At 35.8% G+C, this 13,004-nt stretch overlaps 1 protein-coding gene across 1 annotated transcript; it reads left to right on the forward strand.

Moving 5' to 3' along the window:
- The first annotated feature begins 1,203 nt into the window (after positions 1-1,203).
- On the forward strand, positions 1,204-7,553 carry prxl2b (peroxiredoxin like 2B). The gene is made up of 7 exons (XM_033966554.2): positions 1,204-1,405; positions 2,192-2,396; positions 2,805-2,856; positions 2,936-2,999; positions 3,109-3,184; positions 3,885-4,003; positions 7,201-7,553. The coding sequence occupies exons 1-7, from the start codon at positions 1,346-1,348 to the stop codon at positions 7,225-7,227; spliced, it is 603 nt and encodes a 200-aa protein (XP_033822445.1). The 5' UTR covers positions 1,204-1,345; the 3' UTR covers positions 7,228-7,553.
- Positions 7,554-13,004: the final 5,451 nt, after the last annotated feature.

A 13,004-nucleotide genomic window follows, 5' to 3' on the forward strand; every position in this document is an offset into this window, starting at 1 on the left:
ATAAAATTAAAACAAGGCTATAATTATAAAGGCTGGGCTACTTCTGTCCACTCGAATCATGACCTGCTCAGTGCCACTAATGTTATTTTGAATAGGCGTTTGTTAATATTGGCCTTCTTGAATAAGGCTAAAACATGGGTTTGTGCCATTCTCTAATGTAAAATAAAAAAAAAAAAAAAAAAAAAAGTTTAGTGAAGAAACATTAAAACAGTGCAAATAAACAAACAGCTTCTGAATTGATCTAAAGGCAATTTGAGCACTGAATGGATGGGAATAATTGTAGTGAAGGTGAATGAACATCAAATAACCACTGAAAATGTGGCATTTCTCATTTCTGGAGAGGGCTACAGGAGGAACAAAATGTCTAACTTCAGGAAAGTTATACTGAAATACAGGACCTTTAATGTAGCCTTGGTTGCATATAGTTTATAATTTAACTAGGCCAACAGAGAACAGGAAATAAGATACCACTACAAATAAACTAATTAGAATATTTTAATATTTTATAGTTTTTGTGAGGCAATTGTGAAGCATGATGGGAGTGGCATGTGATGGATTAATAACTGAAAAGGCTATGGCGTATCTCACCTCTAGCTCACAGGGAGGAGCATAGGGCCCTGGGTTAGTCCCCTGTGCTCTGTATCAGATAGGCCTACATGATTTGAAAAAGGCTAAATAGCCATTCGTACTCCACTGGCCAACACTAACTAACTAACTAATTCAACAATTAATGAAACACATTAAACATGTAAGCACTGGACTCATTTATAAGTCTTATCATTTTCAGAGATATTTACATGGGACACATCTGAGAGATATTGGTTTGACATTTATATTTTTCTTTAATGGATACACAAGCAGCCTTTTAATGGAGCCCAACCCATCACAATAAACAAGGACCTGACAACTCGCCTCATGTAACCCCTACTCATAGCAGGCCATACAGAATAACTTCCACGAGCTTTATTTTATAGGCTATTATTTCTTTAAAAAGGCTAGTATATGTCTTTATTGTTGGTTACGTAATGTCGAATTCGGTAATTAAATGTAATAATGAGGTTTTTGATTCGTTTTACATGCACGTGCTCAAAGTTACCAAATCTTAACCCCGCCTCTTTACATTAATACTGATCAGTGATTGGTTAGTCACTCAGGACTCCCGTAATGTGATTGGCTCTTCACTTTTAGTGGGCGTATGCGGATGTAGCTGTTTTGCAACTGTTGCAGGGGCGTGGGATTTTTTTTACTCATTTATCAACGCATTTCTAGCTATTTACCCTCTGGATTTGTAGTGTAGACCACATCAGAGCATTACTATAGTCTTGACTTGTTTTTGCTTGTTAAAATGGCTAACATTGACCTCGCAAGGATCGGAAACAACACGTTGAAGAGCGAGACGGGGGAGGTAATACTATAATTGTTTATTATTAGCAATTTAGCTGCTAATTTTCTAATTGCATAACAAAATACTGTGTTAATTATGCATATCTATTCATATGGGTCTTGTTAAAGTCTATAGGGAGAAGTAATATTTCAACCCTGCTGAGAGTAATTGTATAAACCGCCCCATTAACTTATGCAATTGGTGCCACTACTGTGCTTTGACACCGCAACTGTCATTAAGGAATTTAAGCAGCTGGTGGCAAATTAGATTGAATTTTCATGGTTTTCTTTTATTTACACGCTGATATATTATTGTGAATTTAAAATCTGAATGTTTGCATAAAGAAGGTCCCATATGCCACCACCATATTGATTTTCTGACAGGGGAAGAGTGTAATGTCTTCCAGGGTAAAGTCCACAAAATGATATAAGTTTTATGACTAGCACCATACATTTGTAGTTTATTGTTGTAGGCTTTTCCTTATAGCAGTTCTGTACTACTTCTAATATAAGTTTGGTTGAAAATTAGTAATAGTTTTTAATACAGAAATGAATAATTATAGCCTACTGTCCACATATAATCAACTGGATAATATTTTGCAAGATATGGGTTGCGAGCATAGACTGTATTGGTAAAGTATGGGTAAGGTCATGGGGTCAGAGGGCACAAAAGGTCAACTAATACAAGTATGTATTTGTATTGAATTATTGAATGATTCAATCAATCAAGAAAATAAATAAATAAATAAGGTAGATAGGTAAGATAAATTTAAACTATTATTGTTGTTGGGTGTTCCTTTTTTTGCAGACAGTGGAGCTGAAGTCTCTATGGAACGACCAACCAGTGGTGCTGTTCTTCCTTCGTAGGTTCGGTTGCCAGATTTGCCGGTGGATGGCATCAGAAATCAGCAAGTTAGAGCCAGATTTGAAGGCCAGTGGTGTATCTCTGGTTGGGGTTGGTCCAGAAGAGTTTGGGCTACAAGAGTTTAAAGAAGGAGGCTTTTTTAAAGGAGGTAAACCACACACACAGTTCATGTCACTGTGCTTACACTTTATTGATCCACAGATGAAATTCATTGGTCACAGTAGCCCAATTGCACAACAGACTCTTCCTAGAATACTTTTATTCATTGTATTAGGAATGATCTTTTTGTATTTTATTTTAATAATATAAAAGGTATATAGTTTATGAGATATCTCTATCACTCTAGATGGAGAAACAAGGAGAGAAGGCGCTCTTACTATAATACTTCTTTGACTCTACTTTAGAGATGTTACAGCCTAAAAATAAACTGTTGTACTTGACAAGTAATTTTCCACTCCAGTCACTCCTGTTACAGCATACCAGAGGATTACTCATATATTATCAAAATGTTATAAATGGGAAGTTGACTCTAACATGTCATCATCATTATTTTTAGCTATTTTTGTGGATGAGAAGAAAAAATGCTACAAGGACCTTGGCTTTAAAAGGTAACTTAGCTTACTCACATTACATTACATTACAAATAATGACAATAATGAAAAACACATATTCTGTATTTTCATTTAGATACACTGCTCTCAGTGTTGTTCCTGCTGCTCTGGGGAAGAAAGTACGAGACATTTCCTCAAAGGTCAGAATCTCTCTATAAAGTCCAAGTCAAACTGTAACACACAACACAACACATTTTTTGTGCGTAGTATTTTCATGTTTATATTTTTAATTTACTGTTTATATATCAGGCAAATGCAGCAGGAATTCAAGGAAACTTCTCCGGAGACCTTCTTCAAAGTGGAGGCATGCTAATTGTGAATAAAGGTAAGAGTCCTTCTTGAGATGAACTATGCTATGAAATGCAGTAGTATTATTTTTCATATAGAACTTTAAAAATACAAGGCAAGATGCAAGTCAATAAATATCACGCATAGATGTTAGAAGTCACATGTATTTCAGTGTGTTTCCTCTAGAGGGCGATATTGTTATAGATATTCCTCCATTCACATTTTGATTTTGCTTTTCTGCTTGGATCCGCTCTCTCTTTCCAACATCAGAGATTTACTCTTAAGTCACGGTATTTGAAAATGGGCCATTATATAAACCTATATTCTAATGTACTTCTGTGTCTGACAAGCTCATTTGATAACAAAAAAAATAGTGGCTGGTGTTGCAGGATAGTATATTATTGTTCTGAAAAGTTTTCCACCCTTTTTTGAGTCATGGCACACTTTTTGGTTGATAAGTTTCTGCTGCAAACCCCCAAAACAAAAGTGTGGTATATAATCTAGCAACTACTGTCCATGCCACTATGTCAGGGTATTTAAATTTGGCAGTGGTGACTGTCTTGCCTTCTGTTTTGGATCAGAAGTTACACAGGGCCAAAAAATCCATGTTTGCGTTTACTGAAATTACAAATTTTTCCAAGTACACCTGGCAATACCTCAAGGCACTCTGGTTAAAATCAATGTATTAAAGCATAAGAGCAAAGCAAAAACACTGTGATTGTGGTCTTGCTTTTAAGGTGGAGAGAAAGTCCTACTGCACTTCATCCAGGACTCTCCTGGAGACATGCTTCCTCTGGAGGAGATCTCAAAGGCTGTGGGGATCTCAGCCACAGTGCAGGCCGGACAGAAACCTGTGGTAAGATATAATAATAATAATAATAATAATAATAATAAATTAGTCTAATAAAGCACTTTTCCAAATGCTCAAAGTCACTTAACAATTTCTTGCATTTTTCATTCACTTCATACTTGGTGGTGGTAAGATACTATTGTACTATAGTGCTTTGCCTAAGGACACAACAGCAGTTCTGCCACTGGCGCCCTAATGTGGCACCTGGTATTCCCTGGAGTCTTCATCCAAGGACTAACCAGGCCCAACCCTGCTTAGCTTCTGAGATCTGATGAGATTAATCTTTGATAAGGAGGTCTGGAGATGTACTACTACACAAGCATCTATTTACTGTTCTTTTAATGACCAATTCATCCTATTTATTCATACAGTACATTTGATACAAATCAGTTTCCATAATCCATCACACTAATCCACTTTATAACAATACAAACTTGAAAGATAGAAAAAAAAAAGTAGTTATTAATGTTTATGATGTTTTTTTTCAACCAGAAAAGTACAATTGTTATTTCAAATTATTTTCTTAAGTTGCAGTCTACTCTATACACACATTTCCAGTTTCGGCATAATATTTCAAAACATTACATTTTTGCATTAAAAGAAAAGCATAATTTTTCTTAAGCATCTTGATCAATCTTGATGTTTTTGAGTGTGCAAAAACATTTTCTCAAGTTTATCAAATGTAAACTTTATTAATCCATTTCATCGAGTATCCCCCGTATCACAGGCACATGACCGTGTTTACATACTCACTATTTCTGCTGTAGTGAACAAATATAATAAAAAAAATATATATCAAAGGCACAAAGAGCTGATTTCTTCGTTAGATCTAAGAGTAAAGTCCCTTTTTACGTCATTGTTCACAGTTAGATTTCACACATGCTATTCCAGTTTATGCTTTAGGCCTTGTGTGATAGCCTTAACAAATCCTTTAAGCTAATGTCATTACCACAGCATCGGTCTAATCACATTCTCCACACAAACAAACTCCTTCTGTCAATGATCAGAATTATTTGAGTCATTTAGGTCTGCAGATGACAACCTGATAATCTCACCATGAGTTCTGTCTTATAACCTCAGTCATATATTTATGGATTCAGGTCCAAATACCAAAGATGAGAACAAAACATGATCCATGAATGAGCATGTAACTTTTTTGGAGGGGGATCCACCACTTGATTATATCTATCTCTGTCTATTAAGATGGTATAGCTTTGTCTGGAGTGTTCTACAATATGTCATTCAATTAATAAATATAGACTTTATTCAGTTACTTGGGGAGAAGAAAAAAAAGTGAGATGAATTTTTACTGTTTGCGGGGTGGCCTCTCCACAGATCTGACCTCTAACTGGTCTGGTGGAGGCCCCTGCTTGTGTCCATGGAGATAGATGACTTAAATGCCACATTGTGGATCATTCCAGGCAAACCAACAACATCCCCATGGAGACACGTGCCAAACCCTCCACCATAAAAGTTACATAATGCACCTTTAAAGCCAGATCTTGGTAAAGAGTACTGATAAGTGGAGAATTAGCCTCGTGTAGTTTTAGCTTGATCCAAGGCCTGTCACAATAATTACTATATCCACTTCAATAAACTGTTGCTGGAACTAAATATTTTGGGGCTCAGAATTTATCGTGTGTATATTTTTGTTTCAATACTGGGGAGGTTTTTGCTATGTTTTATGTAATACAGTAATATTTGGGCTGCAGAAAGTTGAATAATTAGTAATTGGCTAATTATCAGTTAATTATGCTATATATTTGATACAGCTCATGCCTTTTAATAATACTGTTTATTTTTAAAAGGATTACTGGGATTATACTCATATAGTAGTTTCAGTATTGCTTGCAAGATTCCTCAGTACCAATATATCGTAGTTGGTATGTAAGTTTTCTATGTATACATGGACAGTGTACAGTAAAGACAGACCAAAATCAAAGATGCTTGGTACCAAGTTACAGCAGAAAATGCCCATTTCCACCTGTAGTCCCTGGGCAGGTTGATGTAACAATTTCCAGAATCTATAAGTAGATGAATACATGACTTTATCACAACTTCATCTATCAAAACGTCAAAATGTGTTGTAGTGTGACAGGTCAAGGACAACATGCCAACTCTTCATAGAAAGACCGTATTGTCCATCTTTATAAAACTGCTAGCCAATCCAAACTTGAGTTTGACATTTTATGAGTCATGGGCCTAATACTTGGTATGTCTTGTGATTGTCAGTTCTTTGGGATGGCAGTTTGACCCAGCACATGGTTCCTCTGCTCTTTCCCTGCGGGTTTTCCCATAACTGCCCACGTCACACATGTCCAGACAGCAGTCAGTCTTTTTCTGGTCCTGATTGAATCTGGGACTGAGGTCACTGGCCGATAATGATACAAATGAATCAAGAGGTTTTATTAAAGTAATTGCTGTGAAGTTGTGAGAAAATTAAAGGTGCAGTATGTAACTTTTCTAGTGGGGGGTCAACCACTTGCTTGTCTCATAAAGATACTATTGCTTTGTCTGTAATGTAAGGTTTTAGCCATGTGTGTCTTGCTTTTATTCCATAACAGATGTATTATTGCTCAAAACTGCCTTGAAAAAAGTATTATTTAGGAGCAGGTCTGCCTCTACGCAGATCTTACATGTAACTTGGCTTGCTTAAATACATAGCAATAGAAACGTACCATACTGTGGAACCTTTCAGGTATTTTTTTTTAGATTAATAACCTGTAAACCTCATTTTAAGCTAGTTTTGTAAACCAAATGTAGCCAAACATTTGGGATATAAGTAGAAAATCATTGCACAAAATTGAGTAATTGGTGGTTTGGTAGGCCGTTGGCACAGAATAACAGCCACATCTCTAGTCAATCCCAGGGCAGCCATGACAGAAGCACTTCACCATTGTCTTCTCTGAGGAGTGACCTAATAATAGACTATTATAAAAGTACTTCGGGAATCAGATCAAGCGTACATCTTCAACCCTATTGTCTCCTTTGAACTGATAAAAAGCAGGAAGTGAGCTACCTCCATATTGCTTGGATTACAGAGCACGCTGGTTTATTGAATAACTGTCTGTGCGGTAACTGTTATATCAAACTACATTAGTCATCAAATGATTATGTCAATTCCAAGTGTACTTGCATTTTCACATAAAAATACCTCAACAAATGTATTTCATAGTAAGAATTATATTTTTTGTTTCTTGCAGTGCAACGATGACGTCTGTACGCGGTGATGGTGCTATCGAAGGTGAAAGCAAAGGTTTATAATGAAGAAAAGCCTATTATTTTAACAGTTTATTTAATTTTGTAAATCAATGCAATTTTATGTAATGCAATTTTCCAACCATGAACATCTTTTTCTACTTGATAGTACTATTTGTGTTTTAATTCACTACATATCAAACCAGTGTGTGTGGTATTGTCTACTGAATTACACCGTGACCACTGTGCACAAGCCAGTTCTGATACATGTTTTTTTTTTAAATTATTTATCAAACAAACCTCTCAAAAAGACTTATTATTAGAGGGCTACAGCTAAGGCCTCATAAATCATATTTGAAAGCACATTAACTTTCACACTCTTGCACTAACGGGCTAAAATTAATCTTTTTTTTCTATTGTTCAGTAGTCATTTGTGCAGATTAACCTAATAAAATTACTTTTTATAAACTCCATTGGGTGTATTGCATCATGAAATCATTCACTTGTGCACTATATAACTTTTCTAGTGGGGTGTTCACTGTCAGCTTTTGTCCACGGAGATCTTTTTTTCTTTGCCTGAAATGTTCCACAGCACGACTTTAAACATATGAGTTGTGTATTTAGTCAACTACAGATGTTTTTATACAAGCACGTGGCAAAACTTTGTCCAGAAAAGGTTAGAAAATGCACCTTTAAGACAGGATTGAACCATTTTGACACCGCTACAAATAAACTAGCCTTAAATGTCTCATAATATCTCAGTGGTTAAGAAAAGAATGAGACTATGAGATAAAAATAAATTGCGAATGAAATAACTCAAATAGATAATAAGTGTTTGAACAGTCACTTTAATGACAATAATTACAGATTTCAGTCACAAAAATAGGAGTCTAGAGATAATTACAGAGCAGAAACATTCAAATACGTACTCCATATTCTCGCAAAGCAATATGGTTCCTCATAAATATTCATGTAGATAAATAAACTCTCAGGAGTATACAAATAATACAGGTAACATGTCCATACAGCAAAAATAATGTGTTTTGGTCTTTCTGTTTTGCACCATTGTACCATATAGAAGCTTTAACATGGGTAAGAGGTGTACATAGCATCTTACCTGATTTAAATTGCTCAAATAAACAGCAACTATTTACAACTGTAACAATTTTATGTAAAGTACTGTGCAAACAATGTTGTGAGTGTGAAAAATACTAGGAGTTTTAACATAATAAAATCCCAGATGGAGCTTAAAATATTGTAATGATGTGGGTGATTCACATCTCCAAACTGAAAATACATAAATGATGAATCTAATTTAGGGATTGGATTCACAAGGACAAAATGCCAACAATCACATCTGTACACTTAAATGACCTCCACTTTTTGAAACATTTGAACCAAAAAACAGGTCAAAACTTCTGTATTTTTACACTTCAACCGCAAATTGTACCATGAACGTCTTCGCAGCTTAAACTGTGTCTTGAGATCTCAACCTATAGCTTGTGTTCCCATTTGAGATTGTGAGATAGAACCGGCGCCTTGGCAGTACCTAGTTTTGATCATTTCTAATCATTAAGGACATCCTGGTCTTTTGAATGAACAAAACTCAAAACTGGTGTGTTAAATGGCACTGAGTCTGTATTGTTTATGTTCATTAAGCATAGTATTAACAGCCATTTTATGTTGATAAGAGAAAATAAAATCTAATATAAATTGGTCAACAAGAGCAAAACGTGATTACATTTTTTCTTCTTTTTTTTTTAAACCATATTAATACTTTTCAGTGACTGAGGCGGTAATGGATGTATGTCTATGAAGGAATGTTCAGCAGTTACCATAGTAACACAACGTACACACTAGCAAACACAGCCTGATAACTTTAAACTGTCTGAAAACTTAAGAAAAAAACAAAATGGATTTCAATAACACATTTTCAGCTTTCTTTGATCAAAACAATTATTCATGATCTTTTGGTATTTGATTTTCCTCAAAAACGGTGAGTATGACCAACTCGTTTATTACTTAAATGTCATTTTAAAGGGACTTGTTAAAAGCACAAAACCAGCTCTTCTGTTGTAGCTCCAGCTAAGTCAGTTCCTTCTGGTCAGATTGAGTTAAAATCAAGCTCAGATTAAAGTCTAACCCCGGGCCCTACCCCCCGAATTTTCACACAGCTTCTTGCACAGTACCATACATCATCACAAGTCAATATTAAATCCAACAGAACATCATCAGAATATGCATGTGAAGCATTTGCTCTTCAGTGGGAGCCAAATGTTGCATCAGTTCTTGTGAATCCAGCTCCTGCATTTCATCAAACAAGGCCTGTCCAGAAGCCTTGATGTTTTTATAATGGCACCCCACTACCGCTATGACATTTAACTGAAAGAGCTCTTTGTGAACGCGTCCAGTCACCTGCCAGAGTAAGACAACCTGCCCGAGTGAGATAGCCGGCCAGTCATCCTAAAGCATTCAAATAATACTGTAATAATTAGTGCCAGGTGATTTGAGCTGTTATTTACGCATATGAGGCAGAATAAATAGACACTACTGCAATGTGAAAAACATGCAGTGAATCAGGAGGCAGGGACAAGTGACAACACGAGACAAAATGAACTAAGACAGAATTTGAAAATACAACAAATAAGCAAAATGTAAAAAAAAATATTACTAGTCCAGTAGAATGGTTGGATTCTAAAATGAAAAGTCCTAATAATTTTAAATCACTAAAACTAAAATAAAAATAGTTTTGAAAATTTGGGCTGAACAGAACATTCTGGTCCTTCACCTTCTTGTCTCCATGGAGATTAGATTGTTGTGCCTGGAATACAGCATAACGTGTATTTATCTCCATGGAGACAAGCAGGTGACACCACAAGCCACATAGGTTTATTAGCAATAATTAAAAATGTCTAAGTAAATAAATGCCAGATACATTTAAAACCAGACTGTGGAACATCCATGCAAAGCAATGAGTGAAGCAAGCAGTGACGGATCCTCCACTAGAAAAGTTACAAAGTGAACCTTTAACAACAATGAGCATAGTTGGATTGATACACGGCTCTTTTGTTTCGGCATCAAATTAAACATTTTACACTTTCCTGCAAAATACAAATTTTAGCCTGTCCTGTGCAGGCCTAGATACCTTACTTTGCAGAGCGGGCTTTTTAAATGTAAAAATTACGCATAAATCCACTGTTAGGTTAGCGATAGTAGGGCTTGATATGGTTAAGCTACAGCAAATGGAGTAAACTCGGGAAACAGTTAAGAAAAAAGAGAAAAATCTTAAGAAAAGTTCTTGCAATGTCACACAACTGACACATGATTTCACAAGTGGCCGTTGCGTTGTCTGTGTATAATAGAAATAATACAAATGTTTGAATAGCCGCTTGTAGTTCATGTACTTTTAAACTATAGGATTAGAATACACCGTTTCCATCGAAGTGGCTCAATTCTGTCCAATCACAATAAAGCCCCAAGATCCAGCTCTCAAATCTTGCCATTGTTTTTGTGGTGTTGTTGTGACATGCCCTTTACACCGATCGCACATGAAACCAAGAGCTGAAGGTGACTGCACTCACTACTGACTTCACAAACAAACTAAATGTGTGGTTGAGGCCACAGATGATACAGACTTTGAAGCTGCGCAGCAAAAAAAAATCTACATCAGTTCATTTCATTAATTTAATTTGGTCTTATGTCTCGTTTAGTGGTTTTACTGCATTTTTTTAAGACAAATTATCTTCTGGAAAGCTTGGCAAGTGTTCACACCATAGAGACTAAACCAAGAACTAAACCTGGACTAAATCAGGTCCAAACCAAATCCACGTAGGAGCTAAATGTGGCTCAAACCAGGACCAAACACGTTCATGTGCGACACCCCACTAAGGTGATTTTATTTTTTTCAAGCCAAACTAGTATGAGCCAAGGGTTTATTTAAGTTTAAACATTAAGATGTACAAATAATTATTTTAAAAACTGACAAAAATCTCGGCTAGACCAATCTTCTAATCTATCTCATGTTAAGAAACTAAAATGACCAAAGCCTGGATTAAAATTGTAGCTAAAACAAAAAAATAAATAAAAAATTGGGCAGGTTGGATAAATGGGAAAAAATTAAGAAGTAAACCAGCAATTTTGTTTGTACATGTCTCCAACCAAATGTCTCAGATTTTTTGATAATGCAAATATAAATAAGAAACCAAGTTCAAGTCATCTTAACTAGTGTAGATATAGTCATTTTGCAGTGTTCTAAAGCACAATCATTTGGATCCACGTGACAAATAACAGTCGTTATGTTATGCTGAGGGCTTCAGACAAGTGACCTAAAACAACAAAAACATTCAACATGGCCAACTCTACCTTCTCCCTCAGCGCTGCCCTTTGATTCGTCTGTCATTACGGCTTAATAAAGGTACAATAGAACAGTCCAGAGCTGCGCTTATTGTCTGGAAGGTATTAGTTTGGGTTCACTAAACGCACCTCCGCTTTCATCTCCGCAGCGCTGATCAATGGGAGATCAGAAGGCCACCCTCTCATCTAGTGAGCGACCGGGCGTGAGTGCTTTCTCAGTGTAATTGGACGCAGCCGAAAAGCTACAAGTCGTACATGGGGTGTAGAGATGCTTTGGGAAATGTAAACAAGGCATAGCTGCATGTTTGTTATGGACAGAGGTGGGAGGAAAAAAAAAAAGATAATGTGTTTGTAAATTCTGCAGATATGAAAGATTAGAATATTTAGTCATACACCAAAAAACTATATGCAAAAAAAGTAGCGATAAAACGCATTCACGGGCATGTTTTAGCATTTATCTGATGGGTTGCCATATTATCATCCGAATGTCATCGTCAGGTTAATCCATTTTGTAAGTATAGCACTAAACTGCCCAGCAACCTATTATTAACAACCTATTATCCCAAGTGTACATGGCTTACAGTTTCTAACCACTTAATGGGAAATACCAAAGCTTCAGTTAAATATATGAAAAGTGACAACTAAAATGTGAATATATCAAGTCTATTTGGACAAAACCTACATAACAGTCTCCAGTTTGCTGAAAAAGCTTTAGGCTACGAATATGGCAAGAAAACAGTAACAGATCGGCAACAGGTAAAAACAAAATAAAAACATGTAAACCATAGTTATGTAGTTGTTTTAGCTTATACCAGTTTGAAACATAAGCTTCTCATGGTGGCAGCTTTTCTGGGATGTTAATTAAGGGTCAAAGCTGCGCAGTTTTAACAGTCAAAGTCTTTAGGTAATTTTGTTTCTTGGACAATGAGTGACCAAACTGTGACTAATGCTATTGTCGTTCATTCATCACAAGCTTAGGCTACAGTCGCTATGTAATGTTTAATACAACACAGATAACCAAAATGAAAATTGTAGTAAGGCTCAAAGGCAGTCTGCAGCTTCGTCCCTTTTACAATGTCATTCCGATAAAGTCAGCCATTTTGTTCTGTCCAAGCTGTCCAAGATACAGTACTGTGCCAAAGGATTGAGGTGTGAAGAAAAGTTATCAACCGACAGCACTTAAGTAGATTATTCACTTTAAAGTTTGTGGTAAATTTACAGAAATTTCTCAACTGCAGAAAAATAATACATATATTTTTACGACGGAGTATAAGGTTCACTTAAATAAAAAATTATGCGGGCGCTACGAGAAAAAAAGTCGTAATATTAGGAGAATAAAAGTAATAATAAAATAATAATAAAGTTGTATTTTTATGAGAATATAGGCTGCTGTGCGTGAATGAGTGACCAGTGCGTTATGAAGAATTTAGAGCATTTTGTTCAGATATAGCTATTT

Source organism: Periophthalmus magnuspinnatus, chromosome 5, assembly GCF_009829125.3.
Source record: "Periophthalmus magnuspinnatus isolate fPerMag1 chromosome 5, fPerMag1.2.pri, whole genome shotgun sequence".
In the NCBI taxonomy this organism is placed as follows: domain Eukaryota; kingdom Metazoa; phylum Chordata; class Actinopteri; order Gobiiformes; family Gobiidae; genus Periophthalmus; species Periophthalmus magnuspinnatus.

Coding starts and splice junctions, on each gene's coding strand:
- prxl2b (XM_033966554.2), top strand. CDS start 1,346: ATGGCTAACATTGACCTCGCAAGGATCGGAAACAACACGTTGAAGAGC. Junction 1,406..2,191: donor TGAAGAGCGAGACGGGGGAG/GTAATACTATAA, acceptor CTTTTTTTGCAG/ACAGTGGAGCTGAAGTCTCT. Junction 2,397..2,804: donor AGGAGGCTTTTTTAAAGGAG/GTAAACCACACA, acceptor CATTATTTTTAG/CTATTTTTGTGGATGAGAAG.